The sequence below is a fragment of the Habropoda laboriosa genome, unplaced genomic scaffold (assembly GCF_001263275.1).
Source record: "Habropoda laboriosa isolate 0110345459 unplaced genomic scaffold, ASM126327v1 scaffold597, whole genome shotgun sequence".
NCBI lineage: Eukaryota > Metazoa > Arthropoda > Insecta > Hymenoptera > Apidae > Habropoda > Habropoda laboriosa.
The window spans coordinates 215,377-239,214 of NW_017100768.1; the positions used below are offsets into that span (position 1 = coordinate 215,377).

The window sequence follows — 23,838 nt, forward strand, 5'->3', positions numbered from 1 at the left end:
GTTCCCACTGCGTCACAGACGATATAAAAGACTTTGTGGGAAAAGTGGATTCTCCTCTTAAAAGCTCCGACGAGCGCATTCACTCGGTATTTCTGGCCGGAAGTTGCCGAAAGAAACGACGACGTAGCGACGGCACCGGCTAATGACAGCGTTAATTACTTCGTCTATCTTGCACCCATTAATTACACCACGGTGCAACTGACTTTTCCCTGGAAATGTCAGCCACGTGTTCACGATCCCGGGACGAGAGGAGCAGAAGGAGTCGTAAAATCGCAACGGAACCGAATACAAGCTCGACTGAGATAACTTTTACAAGGATACGCGTTCAGATAAAGGTAAAAATTGTTGCATTTGTTATTATACATCGACGAATATATGGCGAATGCGTGAGTGAAGTTCTCCCGATGAAAATGAGCCGAAACGCGACCTCGTTCGGACTATTTTTCTGAACTCGATTCGAAAATCGAAACACACCCTATATAGCGCTCACAGGGGAAAGTAGTCCGAACGAGGTCGTGTTTGGGCTCATTTCGATCGGGACAACACCGCCTATCCATCGACGATATTCTTCGGCGAAGATATAACGAAAAATAGAAAAATAAGAATCACGGACAGGTCTCATCTTACGTCCCCTTACCATTTGCCGGAATTACAAGGTGATACTGTTACACGGAACGCTTAGAATATCGCGGCCACGATCGTCGAACGTAACTTTCTGGGGGAAAAAAGCGTCGACTGGCTTTTTTTGTTACCGGTTGCGACGAAAGCGTACCAAAACTGTTTCGATGTTCGACTCTCCGCGGGGAAACTGGGTCGTTCCGACTTTAACGACTTTCCCGCGATCCTCCACGGCGAACTGCCGTTTACGAGTCCACCGGCACCCCACCCTCCTAACACTGGAATACTACTCTCGGCCGACTAGGTCGTTTTATCTCGTATATTTTGATTTATCAGCCATCGAGCGACGATTCGGCGACGATTGGTCGAACGTAGCGGCGATAACGAGCGTACAGGCGGTATCAGTTGGCGGCGGTGCAGCGGGCAGTGTTCAAGTAGTCGATAAAGTCGACTATTTTCGGCTCCCTCAAGCGTGGAATCATCGGCGGAGCGGTCCACGCACGGAATTGCTGCTGCTGCTGTTGCTGTTTCAGCCAGCCTTTCTCGTTCCCCTTCTTCTTCTTCTCCCGTTTACGCGGATGCTCCTGCAGTGTTATCGACTTGCCGAACATGAAGAGGCACGGGCCAAGATAAGGCCGGAAGTCGGGTATATTTTGCTTGTAGACCAAGCTGAAGCCGCCCGTATCCGCGTTCGAGTTCATCGGCACATCCATTATCACTGAAACAAATTGAAAATGAACGGAACGATAACGAACGATTTGCTCCATTTTTCCTTCTCCTTTCCACTCCCACCCGTTCACTCTCGTTCTATACGAGGTCGAGTGCATTTCGCGGGCGTACGTGCACGCGGGGTCGACTTTGTGCCGCGTCGTTGCTTTGTTCGCGTCGAACTCTTTCACCGTGGAACGAGGAATATCATACGATCGAGACACGCCGATTGTTCTCCAGACTTTCCCTGTAGTACCATCGAGGAAATCGAGAAATACTCCCCCCCACCTGTACATTTTTATCACAGGATATTTATGTTTAGGTTAGGTCACACCGGCGAAAATCTGAAAATATCGCAGGCGTATTTGCCCTTTCGCCCCCGAAAAGCCGACCTTTTTTTCGTCGTTCGTTGCGCGTTGCGCGTTCCGCATTGACGAACGTTCGAACGGCTACCGCGTATTGCGATTCTCCGGAAGAGCACGTTAAGCTTGTGTACATTTTAGAGTGAGAATCAAGAGGGAATTAGCCGTAAAACCGTCCGTTTGTTTCTCTATTTTTACGGAATTTCCGGCAACGGAAGGTGGATTTCGAGTATGAAAAGATATACCCGTCCCGCGAGACTGAAAGCGCATCGAAGCCGCGAAAGGATTTCGCGTTTAAAGCAATTTCCTTTCGTTTCTTAGAAACGCCGCCGGTTCTAAATGAGAGGTAAATATTTTTCGCGCGGCGAAAAGTTGGTTCGTGTCGTGGCCAAGGAACAAAAAGGGGAATAAAAATGAAATTGAGAAAGAGCGGAGGTATATAACTCCGGTTATTTCGTTATTTTGTTACGTTTCGGATAAAGTTCAGTGGGTGAAAATGGGAGGAAGAAAGAGAGAAAGCTGGCCTAGATGGTGCGCGCTGCGGTTGAAGCGTCGAAGAGCGCCGAAGAGCGACTCGTATCGGCAGCTGGAGCAAAGTTGCTTAATCAGAGGCCGGAAGCCCGGTTGGTCGATACTGGACGCAAGGAAATCTCGAATATATCATCCCCGTTGTCTTCTCCTAGCCGCTACCCACCCAAACTTTCACCCGCAGCCTCCGTTCCTGACAACTTCCTTCCCTCTATATTCGCAGTTTGCTAACCTTTAACCAAGCTCTCGAGAACATTGGAATAGAGGCGTTTGGTAATTCTCGAGCTGGGCGGGTGCATCCGTGGGTTGGTGTTGATCTCGATCAACCAGACCGAAAGGTCCTCCGTCACGACGAAATCGGCACCGTACAGCTCGAAGCTGCACCGACGTCTGTCCATGTACTCCTGCGAGGCCAGCATCGTCAGCACTATCGCCTCCGACATCTTCGGGTAGATCTTGTCGTAATACGGCTCGCCCTCGTGCCCCGTTTGCCTGCCAATTACCATCGCACGGATTTACCCTACAATCTTGCGCCCGTGCAAATCGAATTCGCAACTTCCAAATTTTTCCACCTTTTCAGTTCACCTCGAATTCGTACTTTCCTTCTAACGAGGAAATTCTGGGGTAACCGAAACTTGTAAAGTTTAATGAAATTTTTAGGCGATACCGTAAACTGAAAGTTTCAGTTGATAGGGACGCAATATACACACTGCAGACCAAAACTTTGAGATTATTGTACGTTGCAAGGTTCGCCAGAATTTTCAGGAGAAAGTTCGAAATATGAGAAACTTTTATCGAGGGTCCCTGCAATGTTGATTGGGAATTTATAAAAACATTGTGTTTGAATAGTTGGAGGGAGTAAAGGGGAAGGGGACCGGCGAAGAGTGGATCTGGATCGGCCGGACAAGAAAGCACACAGGTTCTGCGCATATTTGCGCAAGCTCTATCGAGCGTAACGAACGAAGGATAACCGAAAGTTCTCTGGCAGAACGAATAGACCGGTAGAGAGATTACTTTAAATATTCGTTTAGCTTCTCGCAGTCCCATCCTTGATCGCGAATCGATTTTACGACTTCCTCCGAATTTCCACGTTTCCTCCGCCTTCGTCTCTCCTCGTCGTACTTCTCCTGAATGGCGGTATTGCAGATATGAATCGCTTCGTGATAAGTTGAGAAAGTGTAGGGTTTCGAGCTGAATCGGAGCAGTCCTTCCCTGATGGAAAAGGATGGAAAAGGATGGAAAGGGATGGAAAAGGATCGGGGAAATTCTTTGATGGAATCTCGCCGAATCTCTCCGTTCGTTGAAATTCTTTCGAGTTGAAAATTCGAAAATGCTTTTCTTCGGCAAATCCTTTTCGAAGCTTCCTCCGTACAGGCGGTTAATGGTGCCTCTTTACATTTATTCATTTATACAGCGATGAATTTTCTTTCAAAGATGGGATACCTTATCCAGAGGGCCGAACAAATGGAATATCTCGATCTTTTACGGTCTAGGAAGTATTTTCAGCCGTGGAGGTCGCGATATTTATAAAATATTAACAAAGAAAATTACTTAAATATCCATATCGTCATGGGGAACGTATTCGTAACCAGATACCACTGTCTAATGTCGAACTTTGTGTCGTGAATCAGTAATGGACGCTCTGAAATACGGAGGCAAGGGTAAAATCGTGGAGGGGGATGAAAGATTGAAACGACGTATGATGTATTTCTAACCGATGTATTTCTGCACGATGAAGTAATCCTTCGGTCGACTCTTTATTTTCCTGAATATATCCTTCAAGCTGTGCGATATACTGATCCCTGTGCCGCAACAGAGTTCGCTCGGTTTCAGGATCCAAATGTTCCTCATTCCGTTCAAGTCGTACTGCGGATCTACCTCTCTCAACTTCCCCAACGTCGTACTCGCGGCGTCCAAATATTTCTACGGAACAGAAACTCTGAATTATTCGAAAAATCAGCCTACAGACGTTAAAAGAGCGTACCAGTAGCTGTTCCCGACTTTTCTCGAACGTCGCCTCGATGTCAGCCTCTAGGTGCACCGCGGCGGTGTAGTCGTCCAGAAAGGAATTCCATTCCTCTTCCGAAAACTCGGTGACAAAGTCTTCATCTATGTTCCGGTGGTGTTCGCAAGCAATAAATTCCTCGCAGCGTTTTACGGCGAATTCCAGTCGACTCATTGGAATCGGACGGTGTCCCGGCTCCGCGCTGTACTCCTCGCCGTCTTGCATTCTTTCGACGAACCACTTCAACAGACCAGCGGCGGCGGTCAAACGAAAATCGTCGAGGAAAGCTTTCGGCTCTCTGCTCAGGTTGTAACTTCGTGGGAACAGCACCGACGACACGTCCTTCTCGTACAACCAGTGAGCCTCCTCCAGCAGACGAGCCATCCCCAGCTACGTTGTTCGTATTACCGAAAACATTTCACCAGGTTTGCAAGAGAAACTCCTTCCACCTTTCCTTCTAGTCTTATCTGTATTCGCAACTAGTCAATCACACTGGACCCTTCCCCCATTTTTCCATCCTCGATTCCCATCCGCCGTACTGTTACAGTTTTAATAAAGCTTCCTTTCTACGCTGACTACTACGCTGTTTACTAAGTGAAATTAAGTAAACCTTTTCTGCAGGATGTCTCAGTTTTTTCCGAAAAACAGGAACAGATGAGAGATATGTACGTACGTAAGTCCCTTCGTCTGTCGAAAACACTGGGACATCCGGTGACCATAACTCGCAATGCTCAGTGGTCCCGAATTTTTGTCTGACAATGGAGTGTGTCCTAGTTCGTATCACGCGGCGAAGGTGTCAAGTTCAGTTATCGCGTGATCCTTCTAACGATAAGTCGGATAGACGAGAGTCTCGTAAAGTAAGATGACGGTGTTAACCTTGGAGGTGTAAACGGAAGGCTTTTGGTATCTGTTGAGAATCGTATTGCTACTCAGGCCACGATGCCAGTCGACGAAGTCGTTTCGGCAGTCCCATATAAAGTCTGGCGATTTGTGACGTAATAAAGCGAAAATTACCGCCTTTTCGTTCAAACTACCGTCCGGTTGGGTCAAATCGCCCAACGATCTTGCCTCTAAGCTGGCCACGCTACCTAAAAATCGAAATTACTTTCGTTCGTTTCAACCACGAATTCGGCGTAGGTGGAGAATTATAAGTTTATAGAATTATCTCGAATAGCGAATTATTTTCATTGAAGTTAAAGAAAACGAACCGTAAGCTAGAGTTCTTGTTTTTGTAGCTTCGTACTTTTGCACCCAACCTCTTTTCTCCAGAGCTTCCTTCAATTTCGGTACCTCGCCGCGTATCAAAAATACTTTGTGCCTCTGCAATAACCGTACAAGTGGTAGTTGGAGAAAAATTCTCGAGTTTTCTCGCCAGTGAAATCTACCTTGATCGCTCTGCCGACTTTGGTCTTAAGTTTCTGATAACGCTCCTTCCTCGTCCAATGGGCTTTGCAGCAATCGTCGTCCTTAACGGCGATACTCCTGTAATTGTTCACGGCGTCTGGCGTGTCGTTCTTGTCGAAGATGTCCCGCGGGCAGCAGGAACACGCGTCCATGTACGATTTGGGGAACGCGCCGCAGTCGAGCTGCGGCAGACTGTTAACAGCGCTGATCTCGTTGTCGTCCGTGTCCGGAAGTGTCCATTTCGCGTTCATTTTCGTCCAGTCCGCCCGATTGTACGGATTCATCGGGCTCTCCTTTTTTTCCACGTCGATCAAAGGAACGAATTTGCAGCAGGAGGGGCTCGCTTTAGTTTCCCTCGTTGGCTCCGTGATCGTTGAATCTTTCACGGTCCTTACGTCCCTTGACCGACGAAGGTGAAACGTTCTAATTTAGATTACGCGATATTCACTTTTCCCCTTTTTCTCTCTCTCTCTCTCTCTCTCTCTCTCTCTCTCCCGATCCAATTAGTCGTCGTTTGAATTCGCTGTTTTGAAAGGAGACACGTACCTTAGATCGATCGGTAAATCCATAGTTTCGTCGTGAATCGAACGAGCTATTTCACTTCAGTTCCTGGACAGATTGGAAACGTCCAGTTAATTTCTCACCTGGGTGTGTTTATGTTTACCTACCTACTACAAAGAGAATTTGGCGAAATGCGAGCACCTCGAATGGACCAAGCGAGAAAAGTTAGATCGATCAACCTGCTTGTTTAACCTGGCCGCCTTATTTTCTGCCAAGCTTAATCGCCTGAGTAATTAACCTTTTATGCAACCAACATTCGAGAAGCTTGTTTTTACCGCTATCGGGGAACTATGCTAATTTAACACCGACTTCACCTACCGCTTTCATTCGAAATTGTTCTCGTAAATACCGACGGGCTATGCAACTGTAACCACGCGATTCGCGATATAATATATAATAATATTATTAACATCTCCGTAAGCGACTGAACGAAAAAGACGAATAACGTAAGCGTGTAGTACGATGTCTCGTTTCGAAAATCGTTACGCCATAAACACGCCACAAGGTGCTGTACTTGCCATGTTTATTCTCATTTGCCGGAACCGCGACGAACAATTTTCACGACACAAGCTTCATTTCGTCCTTGGAAAAATCTTCCCTCTACCCTCAGAAATACTTTGCAATTCTGTGGAAATATATTTTGCTCATACACTTTTTATAGTCTGGTCGATGTTTCATCGATTCACTATGCTCGATGAAAGGTTCCCTCATCGATGTGATTAAGCAGTAATTCTGTAACTTGGAGGACTTTTCGCGATAGCTCAGGCCACAAGCTTCAACCCCTAAATTTATTTCATAATTCTTGTACACCGAACGTTTTTTGTATTTCTGTCGTCTATGGATTTTCGTTGATGTGTCAAATGTCGGACATGTTGCGTTAATTCGATCGTCGAGTGTTTCTCTTTTTTTTCACCACTACTGCGCAACGTCCAATTGCCAAGGGGTTTATATCGTTTTCAGTTATTATATTTCGAATTTTCTAATCTTCGCTACTTCATCAACCACCGGCGTGAAGTCGGAGATAGAAAAAGGAAAAACGGTGGATGATGCACGGCGGACAGGAAACCGGCGGCAAAGGTGAAATATGCTCGCATCTATGCAGTTTGTTTCTAGAAGCGTAATACGACTGGATACGTTAGAATATTGAAGAGAACTGGCTCGACTGGCGGAGCTCGTTTCGTCGAGGAAACAGCACGCGTGAACAAATTTCGGAAACACGAAAAGCCTCTTTGCACGTTACGTATTCATTTGGATCGAGTGTCAGCACGTTCGACTGCCAAGTGTTCATAAATTTCCGCGCGTTTATCTAACACTTCGTTCCGGTGGTGTTAAAATCTGGCTGAGTTCAATATTGAACAATTTCACAAGCGATATAACGCGTCGCGCGGCCTGAAAATTTACAAACGTTGAAACACCGCCGCCTTTGCGCTTTCCTCCTTAATATCGAAAATATTGTCACGCTCGGCGTCCCTCTTTCCGCGGATAGGCAATATTATCGCTCGAATAAACAGCTCGTAACGAATCAAGATACCGTTACACCTCGTTCAGGTGACATGCTCTGTAATAAAAGTGACACGTCGGCCAATGATTGTAAATCCATTGTGTTTAACTAGAAATATGAGAGAGAGAGAGAGAGAGAGAAATCGCGTCAGACTTGGTTGCACGAGCGAATGAGTTAACTAGCTAAGTAACCGCGCCCACTGCACTCTCTAATCACCAAAGGCACCAGAAATGCTTTTAAACTTTCCATCCACAATTACCTCCTTATTCACACAGAAGCCGCCTATTAGACCTTCCATTATTCTAATTACGGAAGAACCGTCTGAAATATATCGATTCAAGTTGAGACGGTTAAGTGGCCGAGATCAAGAGTCGGATTGTTCCTTCCTGTTGTTTATTGTTACGGAAAACTCGACGTTTCGGTAATCTTTTATATAATAGAATGCACGTAACCAGAGACAACCAGAAATACGCTCCCTGTTATTTTATTTTTTCTAACGATAAGCTATTTTAATAAAAGGAGAAAAAAGAATACAGAGAAGTCCACCCTGTATATTACGAAATGCAACGAGCACGATAAAAGAGATACGTAGTTTCAAAGCGACAATTCCACGCCTAACGATATAACATTTAGAAATTATTTGATGGAAAATGGGTGGAAGAAAGGGTTTTCCACTCGGCCGATCCAAATTTACCAAGCAACATATTCCACCTGTTTCTAACTGCTTTCGTCACGCAGAAGCACCTTTTAACGCAATATGCAACGGAAAGTGAACAAAGTGAAAAATATACTATATCGCACGGCGAATCATTCTCGGGTTGGCCATCTGCGCCCGAGTAACCCGTATCCTGCTCTCGAACGAAGCCAAGTTAATTCGGAACATTTGAAAGTAATTCTCCTAAGAACGTTCTTTCCAAATCTCCTTGGATGTCGGTTTGAAATTTTCCGGCTGCGTTCTCGAAACTTGGATTTTTGAAACGCACATACATTTCTCCCGTCTATTATAAAGGTCTTATCGAATCGTGTACCGCCGCGGAAGAAACGAGTTACAAAGTTTGCGTGGAAGTTTACTCTCTAAACTAGTTTTCCGTGGCTGGAACTCGAGGCGGTCTGACTACTTATCGTAGCGTGTAAATGGTAAACAGCCGTTGATGCGTCGTCGTCGTCGTCGTAGTCGCGGTTTGTACCACGAATTCATCAGGTCGATGTAATTAACATCTGGAAGAGAAAGCAACTAGGAAAGGAAGAGAAAATCGTGGAGAAATAAGAGTTCCTCCGCGGTATATATAATACCTACATTGAAATAGACTCCAAGTTGTATAAATCTTATTACAAGGTAATCTCGTTTGTAGTACTTTCGCACTTGTATCCCGGGTGTCTGTAGATCTTACACGATGCATTTTCAACGAAGAAACAAGTTACAAAGTTTCTCGGTTAAGTTCACGCCGCGGCCTCGTTGCGTCCTCAAACTTCCAAACGCGACTATCTAGGCCGGAACATTCTCAGATTATCTGCTGTCCAATTGTATCGCTCCTTTCTTCCAATTTCTCCACTTCCATTTATTTCATAGACAACGAGAGGATTTTGTTATTTTGCATCCGGCAATTGTTTCATTTGAACAGTTACTTAACGCACAACACACTGCCGAGAGCACGAGCAGAGGATTAGCTATAACGAGGAATTTACGAGACACGATCCGTAGCATTTGCAGTCGATACGAGTTAGTTTACAGCCGAATAGAATTTTCACTCGTATGAATACGATAATCACGTGAGCGTTCTCCAACGATGGCAGTTTAAGGCGAAACTTTATAGCGTTACCATCCTGCTTAATCGAATTATTGGATTATCCTATCGTCTATTCGGGAGAGCGTCCATCGCAACTGAATAGTGCCGCTTTTCGCACGTGTATCGCCGTTTAATAGAGAAACTGTGTAAAGGCAATTTGCAAGCCGGCTATCAACGATACCCTAACGTTCTATCCTTTAATTTTCATTTACAAACTCTCCGTGCTTTCTTTACGGAAGATTTTGCATGTGTAATCAGTAGAAGGACCTCCTTTGTGGATACTTTTCAAAGGGGAACATAGTGTATTAGAGATTGCAGCGCCGAAGAACACGCGTATTCGCGCCAAATGTTATATCGCTAAAGGGACCTTTGTGCAATTTAAAGCAAAGTCATGTATCACGTAGATATTTCTTTGACAACTATTTCTCTCCGGGAAGAACTACTCTACTTGGCGTTCTGTTGCTCTACTTCCGCTTAACATGGACGAATTCAAACTCGGTCTGTAAAGTTTCTATCTTGCACGATGCTTATGCTACCGACGTTTCTTCTACTTTTCGCCTCTCCCCTGAAATTGTCGCCGGAGAAATATTTTTCATTCGGAATTTTCGACAAAAATCACGGCTTTGTGGAAGGAAATTTACACTGCGAAAGCGTTCCACTCGATGTACCGGATGTCACAGTCACGAGCCAATTGCACAAGTGTCCATAAAATGTTGACACTCTGGAATTAAAGTTGGAGCGTGAAATTCGACGATCGAACGGAAACGGATTCGGAGGATACGAACAGCTAATCAAAGCTCAAGCTCGTAATCTCGTTTCCTTGTGCAGTTCTATAACTGCGGTATGGAGTTGTTTGATAAATTCTTCAGATTTCTCCGATTCAACCAAGTTTACATTGTGGTCACGTATTTCAAACACGTGATCGGTTGATCATCGCCGCCGCAGTAATGAGAGTTTCCGTAATACACCGTAAAGTGCTCGTTGTTGCTGTACCAAGTCATTCGCTTTTAAACATTTTTCGAAAACCGAAATTCAATCTCTCTAGCTTATCATTCAAAATGAGTAAGAATTATAACCAATTACTTCTTTTATTTCAGTAATCAATTATTCTGTTCCAATTCAACGCTCTTCTATAATACGTTTTCTCGAAAAGCTACCGTTTCCTTCCTTCAACTTGTTTAAACCTCGAACAGGACTTGACGATACAAGAGGTGTTTACACGATGAAAAAGGCTGGGGTTAATTATTTTCCCTTTTTTCCCCCTTTTCAGCAAAAACGTCCTATTCGCTTTCCCGACAGAACCATTTCCTTTCTTATCCAGACCAGTTTCTTGCTCCAAGTGGCTAATTACGTGAGAAAAGCATACTCTTCCCTCGGTTTCCCTGTTGCTAAAGTAAGCAGTACTTTGTAACGATCCCATTTCAAGAACCGGGAAAACAAATGAGACGGCAATTACTCTTGTAATTGTACCTTTTGCATTTCGTATTGGATTGTCCGGTGTCACGTGTTGAAAACTGCATCTCGCGTGATTCCCTCCCCGCCACGCAGTTCTATTTGCCAAACGAACCAAGAGGTTAAAAACACCGACGTGCCTCCTGTATTCCGTGTTCCCTGCTCTGCAAACAGAAATGTAATCGTTCCACTCGTTAGTACCGTCTCTAGGAAAAGTATTTAAGAAAAGTGTGCTCAACTTTCCGAGCTAATACGCAATTTCCTGCTGTTTCCAGCATGTATCTGAGACGTCTACGATTCTTTCGTATTTCGAAGAGAGGAATCGATCGAATCAACGATAACATCGAAAACACGTCGACCTAACCTGTACGTAGCGAACGAAGGTGGGTTAAGCTTGATTGATTCGAGTTGCTCCGGTCGTAATGTTTCATCAGCTTTTCTTAACACAGTATGCACAGCTTTGAAGGAATGTTTGAAAGGCTGACGTTTCACAGGCAGATCGTAAAATTTTATACGAAAGCTGAAGAACGCTCGTAAACTCGGTTGCGCCTGTTCGAGCATATCTACGGAATCGACTTGTTTGCGTGTGAACGAAATCGGCAATGGAAAATAAACGGAAGATAAACAGGGATAATAAAAGAAAAGTATACATGTAGAAAGCGACATGTAACGTTATTAGTATGAATCGGTTATAGGATAAGTTGCTCTTCGTGCATACTACGAGTGATTCTACATGTACAAGGGCCTGAGATCTCTGAAAGTTGAGCCTACTGCGCAGTCGCGATGCGCAGAGCCAAGTTCACGTGCAATTACCGAATGCACCAACGTACGTTCGACGGAATTTCCAAAGCAAACATTCTGCTTCATCGTAGCACAATGGCTTCCCGAACTTTCCACGGGTAATTAACTCGGGAATGGACGTTGTCGAGATAATTGAACCCATTCAGCCTCGAAATCGTGTAACATCCTGTGTGGTGAGAATGAAAGGACATGTGCACATGTTACAACGTAGAAACTGAAGATTCAAGTGTGACGCGTTGTTGCTTTGTTATCTTAAGCACACTTTCGATCTTCGTTCAATAACGATATTATCTTAACGTACGTTCAAGTTTTTATCGAGTGTACCACTTACTGCTGACCATTAGTGGCATTGTCGTGACTCCAGCCTTTGTCGTCTAAATACGCACATCATCGAGCCAGCCGCAGAAATTGTTGCTTCGAGGTTAGAATTTGCTTTATCCTTTCGTAACTATGTATATACATATAGTCTTAAATCGTTCCGTGATCTGAACGTATTCTATATGTACACAAGTTTGCTAAATGCAGTGCTGTAGAAATACGTAGAAAAGTATCGCGACGTTATACGCCATTCTGAAATCCTTAATGTCCGATATTAACGCATTATCTAACGGAATGCATATGTACATATATACTTTTTCGCACGTATTTTCTTTATTCTCACGCTGTTCGCGTCTGCAAATAAGCATGGTCATAAATTGCGGTGATATTGTCGACTTACCTCCTTTACGGAAAGCTTGCAAAATGTTTGCGTAGCCACAGTTTAAACAAACTTATTTCTTCCGAGAGCAAATACCGTCAGGAGATATTGCCGGTTATTTTATCGAATCGTACGATGTAATCGAGCTGCGATGCAAAAGAAAAACATTGCTATCGTAATATCGAATTTTTATTTCTGTTGTTACATCGCGATTCATTTTACTACACCCTTGCGACATACTAATCGCGTCTAACTGATAAATCAGATTCGAATGATTCATTCGAGGACTCGTCTTGTTTGCGTTACTATTTTCAGTAAGATATTCATACATCTTGAAGAATAATCGAAAGGGTGGGTTCGTAGTAACGCGATAAAATTGTTCACCTTAGAGAATTCGTTTCCGTGGTAACTATCGGGAAGAAAAATTCATTTCTGGCAAACGAGGTGAAAAATCAGTATATTCAGTGCACGCAAACACAAGCGAGCAGTGACACAAGTCACTATCATTGATAAATGTATTCCGCGCGTAAAAATCCGGTTGCATTTCGCCGCATAATAACCAACGAACGGGAGAAAGAGACATTTAGTGCACATTTAGAGACATGCGTGATCTATCGACCGTGAGAGCCGGCGGGCATCGATAAGTCCGGGATACTCCATTCTTTTTCGCCGCTTTAACCCATTTCCCTTGATCTAGTAGCTTCCTTCGAATATACCTTTCGCGTAATGGCCTCCGTGACACGGAACGCAGCATCGTTTTTCCATCGAGCATGGAAACGTTCTCGGTTAACTACTGGATTACGACCGTCCGTTCCATCCGTTCCTTCATTTTTCACGTTACATCCCGCTACAGCCTTATCAGGGATCTTCGACGCGGTGCGAAAGTACACACATTCTGTGTTATTGCGACTTTGAAAGAAAGTGATACATTCGTAAACATCAAACAGCCGAGCAATCGTTTATCACGCAGAAGCGTAAAAATAAACGTTCTTTCGTGTCAGTTTTAGGTCAGTAGGTAGGCGAGATATGCGAATAATTTTTCACGAATCGTTTGCTCATCTTGCAGTTGAAATACTTGTATTATATAGGAACTAATACCGGTAGATCGATAGTGTAACGCATGGTTTGTACAGTAATACATCAAAGGTACTAGAAAGTTTTGCACGAAATATATAGGGCACAGAGAGCGAATTTCAGATTTACTAGCCGAGTTGTGAGATTTAAGGCATTACACAAGTATAAATGTTTGCTTGATAGATTGGCCAAACGTGCCGTGTCCTCGTCTTCAGAGGTGTTTGTTCACCCTTCGGTGATCTTTCCGAAGCTGTTTAATTTGACGCGTTCAAGTAAATGCGAGCGGTGCTCCTATAGAGTTGAAAGTGAACAGGTGGACAAATTCAAGTCCGGGAGCAAAGTGGCCGTGAATTAAAGGTTAGGAACTCGGCTGACCGGATGCGAAGCAACTTTTGATTGAATACGCTACCGGCAAGTCTGTGAGATGAATGTGACGAGGGAACGGGAGGAGAGGGGCGAAAAGGCTCATGCATGCGCGATGAATGCGGCAAACTAAAGGGATTGGATTTAAACGAGCCAACTTTCTTTCAATAAGCTCTTCTTAGCGGCCATTAAGAAGCTCTTGAAGCATGCAAAAGCACTACCAACTTTCTACCCTGACAGTTTTATTCGGATATTTTCCATTGAAACGAACTTACCGAACATCCAGCCACGACTATCTATCGATTTCAAGTTCGGATAACTATCGGATAACTATAGGCCACATCTATAACTATAGAAAAAAAGAATTCGTTCATCGTTACCGCCGTCTCGAAACAATCCCCCAAGACCTGCGTAACTTTCACGGCAGCTCAAAAATCCGAACGCGTTTAATAAGACCAAAGACAAAGGTGTGGAAGTGAAGGAGACGAGCAGTCGGTAATGATTGGCGCGCACGTTCCTCGAAAGGGGTGAGAAGTTTGAATAGGTTGCCGAGGGCGTAACATCGTCCTAGGCTTGTATGCCTTGCTCCGCTTCACCTCGTCGTCCCTGTATACGACTAACTACAATATAACTCTCTCCTTTCCCTTGTCGCTACGGTTTGACATAACGGCCCTGAGCAACGTGGCAACTTTAGAACTAGCGACCTACGGGGCTTTATCTACGGGGCCACGGGTGAGATTAACGAAACAAAGAGCCACCACACTCTGGAATGCGCTCTTTCGTGTCGCAACATCCTACCTTCCCTCCGAGTATCATCCCTCCACGAAACGCCAAAAAATCCACTTTCACTCTTCTCAGAAATTTCTCACCGAGCGGAATGAATGATCAAAGTACTTTGATCAAACGCCGAGACGCGTGTATACGCGGTCTGTCTCTGAAGATTAGCGTGTTTTACGGCATTTAATACTATATTATAGGTATTATAGCGGCAGCAGTATGGCAGTTACTTTTCTCGCGCACAAGTCTTCCTGTACACAATTTTTGAACTATAGCCTTAATCTAGCCGCGCTTTTATAACCCGGCGACTTACCACCTTCATAAATTCCTCGAGCTCCCATTACTTACTTTCAACCACTTTCTCGCGTTTCATAAGTTTACGCTATAAACCCGCGATTAACCGAATTTTCGTCGCACACTCGCAACCTTCGTTTACCCACCTCCCAAGAACCGTGCATAGCAATCGTTTGGAAAGGTTGAAACACACGAAACGAGGGATTTGTCGGTAAAGTAAGGGTGCGAGTACATAAATCCGTGGAAAGTTTGAAAGTAATCAGAACGTCGCGGTGGTTGTCGGTTGGTTAGGACACTCGAGCAAACTCGTTCCCTAATCTGATTCCGTCAGCGACGATTTGCAGTTGGCAGTTGCCGACGCCACCGCCGGTATATCGGAGCAAACATTGCATAGTTAGCCGGACATTGTGCTCGGCAAGTTTGCTCGCATAGTTGTGTCCAGCTAGAGCGTCTCTGCGCAAGGCATCTCCCTTCGAGTTTGCTCCTCTAATCTTCCACGGGACAGCTGCGCAATATCGCAACGCTGTACAAAGTGTACAAGACGCAAGGTCGTTAATCAACGAACCGGCGGTAAAAAGTGAAACGGGAAATAATAATTTTTTCCCCGAAAAATTCGAACGTAGCTTCGGCGAAATGATTTTGCTCTGAGTTTGATGAAATGAAAGTTGCTCGAACGAACCGGTTGCTCGACGCCTGGCGCCTAAGATCCGCGTATTTCAAGCCCCGTTAGTGGAAAACAAAGCGAGATAGGACGTGTATACGTCCGACAAAAATTGCTTCGTTCGTTATCCTCTACTACGTGTAGAACATTTTCAACTCTGACGCTAACGCTGCGAGCCGAATACGTTCGAACTTGAAGCAAGTTTATAGTTGAGGAAGATTGCTGAAAAATCGCGCGAAGGAAAGACGAAAGATTCTTGTTGCAAAAGTAACGTAACAGATGAATCGCGGATATGGATGAATTTTGGCTTCGACGACAAAGACGGACCACAGAACAGAACGACCGTACGAGTGTTTCTGCTGTTACAGCACGGCAGAAATCCTCAATTTCACGCCTCACTTGTCGAGGAGCAGCAGTTTTCCTATCGCAACTCCATACCTTCGAAGAACTTGGATCGAAGTTTGTCACTTGTCACTTTTTCTCGAAAAGTGAAGTTCCAAAGATTCGATTTTGTTTTCTTTCTTCGGCATTCTAACCTTTAGTTCCACCGGTTATTAACTTTCCAATTGACCCGACGTTCGAGCGTTCCTCCAACTCCGAAGAAAGCTGCTTCCAGCTCCATAAATAATCGAGGCAGGAGCAGAAGAAGCTACGCAGTTACCAAGTTTACAGCTAACGCTGCCGTCCGACGTCCGTTCGGTTCCTGCACTTTCCTAACGACGAATAAATAAGCTCGCCAGCTTTACCTGCGAACTCGTTCGAGTTCATAAATTGCTTCTGACTCTTCCCTTCTTCGCCCACTAGTTAATCACATAATAAATAACACAGCGTTAGTTGCAACTTTTTCTCCTATATTCTTAGCCCGAAGCAAGATTGATCGGTAAGACGTTGACGACGAATGTAGAAAGGCGACGACGTGGCTGATAACTTCTTTAAACTCGAGGACTGTCCGCGTTAAGGCCGTAATTGCCATCGCCGACGTCAAAGGACTACGTAATTAGCTGTAACCAGCAATTTCTCTTTAACTTTATCCATCTTTGTGTACTTGCGATCTTGAGGTCTAACGTCCGAGTTTTCACACTCATATATCGCGTGGTATCGTCAGCGGTGTTTCGATATGTATAGCGCGTAGAGGAGGTTGTAGCGTGTGCAGGGTGGTAGAGGGATGATCAAAAGGGAGAAAGGCTGATGGGTCCAAAGCGAAGTATAAACTTGGAAAGGAAGTAATCTTGAGATCCTATACGGTTCGTGTCGAGGGTGTAATTGGAGGCCCGAAGGCAATCACGGAGATTATCTCGGACATCGTTCGCTTGTCGTGTCTCTCGACACCCCCTTACACGCTACTGCCTTCCGGTAGAAACAAAGGTAGCCCAGAGGAGGCTTCATTAAGCCGTCACTCTGCCAACAAAGCGCCGATAGTTTCGGTTAAATGGAATACGGGTCAGCTATAAATACCGATCTATCGATGGAAACTTTGACATCGGCCATTTACGTTAGACCGCGCGCGCCTTTCTCGGATAAAGCCGACATAATGCATGCTCCGCTGGGTAATCTTTATCGTTCCAGTCCTTTACGATATCCCCGTGCATTAGCAGCAGGGCGAGGAAGAAAGTCACTTTGTAAATGTGAATAATTGTGGGTGATTTGTGGCGAGATCGGTATAAGGTATTAGAGGTGCAACGAAGGAGTCGGTTGAATTTTCTCGAGAGTGGCGTACTCCCTCCGGCGGTACCACCAGTCTAATAGCTTTCTCGTAATAATCGGCATAAAGCAGCGAGCCTTCCTTTTCCCCGTTACCACCGAGCCAGCTTCACGCGGCTCTATTAAAGTATTTCGTCCAACTTGCTCCTTTGAAGACCAAGAGTAACGACAGAGAACTAACTCTTCTTCCTCTAGAATACGCGGCGAGGAGAGATTTCCGTGGAAAGGCACGTTGTATACGAGGAAACCGAGTGGCTTTCAGCCGGGACGCGATTCTCAAAGTACGTCTTGCTTTTTGTTGTCTGTTCCTCGCGAATGGAAGGAACACGGAGCCGAAGAAACCAACGACCAACGGCTCGAAATCCATTTAACTGTAAATCGCTGCTCGTCCACTTCCACAGCGAGCAAAGCGACTACCAACCAGAGAAGACACTCGAGCGTTTCCCAGATTCCCCACATGTTCCAGCAACTTTGTCTATACCACCGTATAAAGCTCGCAGAGGCGTTCTACGAACTGTTAACGCCCGTTTAATGAAAAAAAGATCTGTTTAATATCGATCCAATTTCGAAAGAATTACTACCGCTGTGGTAAAAGCTAGAACGCTATACATATTGTATATCAGAGGGAAGCAGGTGGAAGAAAAGGTGGAGGAAAATACACGAAGCTGAAAATCGCAATTTCTGCTTCATTCATTGTGGTTCTTTGGAACGGCGATGCCTTCGACTCGGAAGCCGGCCTTCTTTAGCCGTGCGCATCGAATGTACCTTGACATAATACGAAGCGACGGAACCCCCTTTGACGCGGTGGTACATCGGAAATGATGCGGTTTCCTTCGACTCGAATCCTACACTTTCGCGTTTCTTCTACGCGCCGTCGACCATGGGCTCTCTCGTCAACTGTGAGAGCAGGAAGCAGAAACGAACACTTTGTGCTTTCTATCGTATACATATGCGTAGGAATGCATGTATATTTCTGTCGCACAGTCTTTCACATGTGAAACTTGGCTGTGTTTTAACGTCCCCTTTAAAATCGTACGTTTCTTTTCAAGCGTGGACGTGGATACTGTATTGTAACGAAAACTGAAAGGTGAAAGTATTAAAGGTAGGATGAGTTTTCGCCGCTAACGAGATCTTTCAGCATCCAACGAGGTCGCTCGATTTGTTTAGCGGTGGAGTTTGCGCGTAACTACGGTACGTATCTTGTTCTCGTAGTGGCGTAAAAGCGAGTCGTAAAAGAGGCCGCGTTTTTGTGGTTTATGCTGTGTCGAGTACGTATTACGTGTTTCGCGTTGAGTGAAAATCTATGTAGAATGTCAATGTGCCGCACGTATGCTCGTCGAGATTTCATATTTCCACTTTCGTATAACTATCGGGTTGAACCTCCCCTTTTTTCACAGTGAAATCATTTTTCAACTAAACGCGTTTAAATATTATCCTACGGTAAATCGAATTAAGCCTTCCCTTCGCAAAATCGTTCTTGTCTCTTGTCTAAGAATCGCGTTCCTTTTAAAAGTGAATTATTCCCTCGGAGAAAAGTGGCGGAAAAATTCTGATCCCTGAACCGACACAGTTCGTTTCTATGCTCGGTGAAATCCCGCAAGGTTCGATCCTTCGACGCGTTACATTTTAAAAAGCACGGAAGCTTGAAATCCACGGCACGGACGGTCGAGCGAAAATTAGATTCCACGATGTAAGTTCTTCGATTTCACTCTGACAACGCTGCTGTCATTACAGTTCTTCCTTCTTCTCTCGCTATTCTCTCCTAGCTAATTCGTCCTGTGCATTTTACTTCTTCGTTCTAAGTTTGTAAATGTTCCACTGCAGTCATAACAGATCGAAAGAAGAAACAGCGAAACGTTGATTATTACTGGATTTGAGAAATAACGTAAATTGGAGGGCGTGAAGGAAACGTTGAGATGCACGGACGCGTGGAGCTTCGCCTGCAGTTCGATATGATATCGATCCCGGGGGGTTTCGACTCCCGCAGAATCGAGGCTGAATCCGCGATGTCGGGAGAAAAAGAAAACAGCGGAACGGTCTTTGGATTTTAAAGCGATCCAAAGATTTATTCGAGTGCTCGGACTTTTTTCCTCGTTAACTTCCAAGCCAAAGTGGCTCCTCGCTGTGAACTGGTTCAACATGACTATGAGCGTTCCACGGAAACGCTGATCAGTTTTTACCACGTACAGTCTTGAAAGTTTCAATTTCAAATCGTCTTGTTTCGCTCATCAATCACCCTCACATGTCCAATAAAGTTTCTCATCGTCTGATTGGTACGAGGATAGGAAGTAACGTGAAAGGAGAAGAAAAGAGAATACGTGGCATGGGGAACGTCCGAAAGAACGATTCTTGACAAGCATCGAAATCACGTGTACAGAGTCGGTCAATGTTCCGTGTCTGTCTCTGGGCTGCTCGTGTGCGTTCAAAGACCGATGGTTGCAGACCGTCGGACCGACGATGCTTAACGGAACACGGACGCAGTTTACGTCAGATCAACTATCGCATCCGCTAACTGACACGAACGACCGCCATGTATCTTACCCTGTTGAGATTGCGTTTCTTCTTAGTTGCCGCGTTTATCGAGCGTGCGTCAGCCTTTTTGCGGCAATAACGTCTATCCGGTTGAATCTTGAAAATTAAAGTTTTTCCACTTTTAGTTTTTAGGTTATTACCAACGACCATATTCGAGCTACTTTTCTAAACACGATTCGAAAATTGAAGCGCACCCGGTATAATGTACTCGGTGTACACGTATGGACGTAACGGACGTATAACAAAATTGACAAAGTGTTTGATATGTTGCTGGAACAAGGCGGCGCAAGAGAAAAGTCTAGAAAAGTCTGAGCTCGATATTTAAATTGGCCTCAAATCGATCCAACGTTTCCCAAATTTTCTTTACGCCGCGTGCCATCGGTGGTCGCGGTAAAATGTCCAGAGGGGGTCCAAGATAAGGGTAAAAAACGACCATGTCCGGAACTTGAGGCGTCAACAATTTCCGTCTACGTTTCTACTTTTTAATTACAGAGCAGCGCGAGCCTCTGGCACTCGCAGCGGACGACGACAGCCGCGCTTGACGAGGCTGCCTCCGCTTGAATCCTCCATTCACGCCATTTTTTGCGGTCTTCCCATTACCGAGATTGTGTGTCTTTCGCTTATTCTCCCTTCGTTATGTCTTCTACTCCTCGGCCCTGGCAACCTAACGATCTGCTCCTACCTAGAACCGAAAAGCTACGCATTATTAAGTCCTTTGAAATCCTTTGGGGAAAAATTCTACATCGACGACGAGAAATTACCGAGCAGTCAATTTTCGAGAAACGCGGAACCTTCGATTTTTATTGCACCAAGCCAGGTTAACGGATACATACCTACTGGTCTAAATCAAGCGTGTCTTTATTGCTCTTAAATATACCCAAGTTCTTTCGGTAAGTTTGTAAAATGATGGAAGCGGAAAAACGAGACGGTCGAAAATGGGTAGACGTTGTTGGAAAAGTAGATAAGAAAACGTACGATGCACCGGGGGAAACGTCTTTTTGCTTCAACAATGTCGACCGGTATTTTATAGTAGAGCAATTCTTTGCAGGCGTGAAATGCGGGCGCCCCTTTAGCGGTGACTATTCTTTCATCTAAACCTTATCGAAAAATTAGGAGGTCACTACCAGGATAGCGTTCGGCTCTCGAGTGGCCACGAAAAACCTTTGACGTTCAATTTTTGCGGCTCTAGAAGGATTAGAGACTTGGAAAATAAAGTAAGAAATTACAGCAATCTCGAGGGAACGTTAAAATTTCCTCGGAAATTCCGAATTATTATTTTCTTTGGTATTTATCGTGTGAAAAGCAGCTCGCCAAGAAATACGTACTGTAACTTTTTTACGGTGACATTTCGAGGCAACGGAGACTTATTGTTCAATTTTTCACCAAGCTTTTAGAGCGAAGCGCAAAATTCTCCAAGATGAAAAACTTCAAAGCGCGGATTTCATTAAAATCTTTCGATTAACCGAGAGTAAGACGGCGACTTTGATTACGCGCACTTCAAAGTGGAGCGAATTTTCTTCGGGGGATAGAGGAAAGGAAAAGGGAGACGTACATTATCTGCTGTACACCGAGTTGGTAGCGTGGCAGTCATTTATCACCGACAGAAAGGTAGAACCGTGAAACGAGCAGATAGCAAACTCATTTAGTTATGTTAACGAAGCATTAAACCCGATGATAAGCAGTGAGCTTCTAAGCGGGCGCGAATTAAGCGTTAGAAAAAGAACCGTATTACCAAAGGTCACGTCGTAAAGGCCGTATATCTTTTACGCCGCTTTAAATATGCAACTTGATTAGTGCAACCGTTTCAACATCGATTACGCTTGCAACGGATAGCGTTCTGCGATAGAAATTCCATAGTTTCACCTTTAGGTAGTTATCAGCTAGTTATCTTTTTTGTCAATGCAACGAATCGATTGTAAATTTATGCGCGCGGTGTTCGTTCCATTTGACTTTTGAATACCAATTTAGCGAATGACAGTATCTTGGTGACGAGGCGAGAAATGGTCGAAACGGTATTTAAATAAAAGAATCGTACGGTACGGAAAGTAGCTACCCTTTAACGATAAAATGGACGCGTATTTTGTTCGGCTGAATTCGATGTCCCCATAAATCGCCGTTAATTCGTTCCAGAGAAATGAGCATCCGTTGTACTTTGCCAGATATATCGCACTCTTTTTTTTCTCACGGATAAATACAGAAATGTGCTGGTAATATTACCAGAGCGATACAAATATAAAACGTGTCGGGGGTGTAAATTACGTTGAACGATTCTCATCCGAGTAAATTCATCCAGCCAATAATAGGGAGAATAACGCGAGTATCGTGTAGATCCGAATGAAATTTCACGGGGGAAATTTTCAAAGCTGGATTTTCGACGAAACTTTATTCAAAATTTATGTAATTCGGTGGAAATTTGATCACGCTTCCAAACTAGAGTCATTGAATATAATATACTTGGTAATTCCGTTTTATTTCCTTTCTTTTATCAAGCGAGATACGTATATTTTAATGGGAGCAACCATAAATTCTCATTCCCGTGTAATCAATTTTATGCTGTAAAAATCTCGGCCGCGTCGGAAATAACGTATGTACGTTCTCTTTGCTCCTAATACGAGGGGATAATTTATGGACTCCGGTGCAGCTTCTAACCGGACGGGAAGTTTGCATTCTACGAAAGTTTCCAAGTACGCTGATTTTCACGTGGAGGATGTAAAAGTGGAAGAGAAAACGTTGATTTTAAGCTTGCCCCGTGTCTTCTACGAATTAACGAAACGAAAGACTCGGTCGATTTACAGTGCAAAATTCGAAGAACAACAAATCGAGCTCGAGCTGTGACTGGCTTTGCAAACAGACCGCAGTCGTTATCTTCACGGTTCTATAAATGTTCACGGCTGTGAGAATGTTTATTCGGCGACTTTATCTGTACGTAACGTCGCACACAAGTTCAAGCACGTTTAAGATATTTCCAAGTGTACTCCTCGCACGCGTGTATCTCTCATTTTGCATTCTAATTTGTACCTTCAGCTCTTTCATGCATGCGGGAATTTTTTTGTTTCTTTCTTTTAAAAGACGAGTGCGCGACGTCGCCCAAGGGAACATCGTCCAAGTGTCTCTGTCGAATAACTCCCGCTAGTAGTTTTTGCGTCTGCATGCGTCTCCAATTAAGGGTTACACACGAGCGTAGTGACACTCGAGAAAGGGGCGAAGCGTGCACACAGGAGAGGGTTACACCGACACCTATGCGTCCCTGGAACCTTGTCAGAGAACCCCTCCAAGCGTGTCTCTCTCCAGGCGTGGTACACAAGTCTTCGAGAGAGAAAGAGCTGTCACTTTTTATCTTACTTCGAAACACGGTATTTTTGAAGAATTTCTCGGACCTCGAGAATCTGTGGAGAATTGTCCGCGTGAATAGCGAAAATAACAGGCTGATACCTCGGAGTGGGGCGAGTGTTGCCTAACCGCAGGTTCTGTCAGAGACTTGGCCGATGTAACGCTTGGGCGAGATATCAAACGCGGCAACAAGCGGCACGTCAGCTGGCTCGAAAGGGTGGCTACGGCGAATTCCGAGCCGCCGTGGTCCTTAAAATCCTGACACGAGATCCCTATGCATAGTAACGACCAGACCCTCTACATTCCCCAATTACACTCTTCCCCGCCATACTATAAACAACTGCTCCTATTTTCCGACGTTTCTTCTCTCCATCTATTCTTCCACGCACGTGTGCCAGCCAAAAGTGTACGATACTGAACGTGCAATTTTCTGGCCCTCGCCGGGTTAAATCAAATACAAGTTAAATCGAGGGTGAGATCACTATCACCTCGACAATGGTAACTAGATTCGTAAAATGATCGTACGAATAAGGGAATTTTAGTATCGCGTGGAAAATGGTAAATCCAAGCAGTTGGCCGAAATATTAGAAGCCAGGCGCAAAACGTAGCGTTGCACTTTCGCAACATCCTTGGCACGAAATAAACGCGACTCCCTTCGGAGCAGGCATTTTTCGTGCAAGAA

The 23,838-nt window shown here is 44.7% G+C and overlaps 2 protein-coding genes across 3 annotated transcripts in view; one reads left to right on the plus strand and one right to left on the minus strand.

The window, feature by feature from the left end:
- Nucleotides 1–1,019: 1,019 nt before the first annotated feature.
- Nucleotides 1,020–5,909, minus strand: LOC108577183 (tubulin glycylase 3A-like). Its single transcript, XM_017940295.1, has 9 exons — nt 5,607–5,909; nt 5,430–5,541; nt 5,098–5,309; nt 4,201–4,611; nt 3,932–4,139; nt 3,768–3,858; nt 3,231–3,428; nt 2,449–2,708; nt 1,020–1,336 (listed from the first exon to the last, which is right to left on the minus strand). Exons 1-9 carry the CDS (start codon nt 5,907–5,909, stop codon nt 1,020–1,022), a joined length of 2,112 nt encoding a protein of 703 aa, XP_017795784.1.
- Nucleotides 5,910–12,114: 6,205 nt separating this feature from the next.
- The window catches only part of LOC108577198 (glucosylceramidase-like), a 43,423-nt gene continuing 31,699 nt past the window's right edge, over nt 12,115–23,838 (plus strand). Inside the window, exon 1 of one of the 2 annotated variants that reach the window (XM_017940318.1) lies at nt 12,115–12,148. The gene's annotated coding sequence lies outside the window, so the exon portion shown is untranslated. The remainder of the gene's footprint in view (nt 12,149–23,838) is intronic. The other variant, XM_017940320.1, reaches the window with a different exon arrangement.

Coding starts and splice junctions, on each gene's coding strand:
- LOC108577183 (XM_017940295.1), bottom strand. CDS start 5,909: ATGAATCCGTACAATCGGGCGGACTGGACGAAAATGAACGCGAAATGG. Junction 5,310..5,429: donor AACAAGAACTCTAGCTTACG/GTTCGTTTTCTT, acceptor TTCGATTTTTAG/GTAGCGTGGCCAGCTTAGAG. Junction 2,709..3,230: donor AAGCTAAACGAATATTTAAA/GTAATCTCTCTA, acceptor GGTAATTGGCAG/GCAAACGGGGCACGAGGGCG.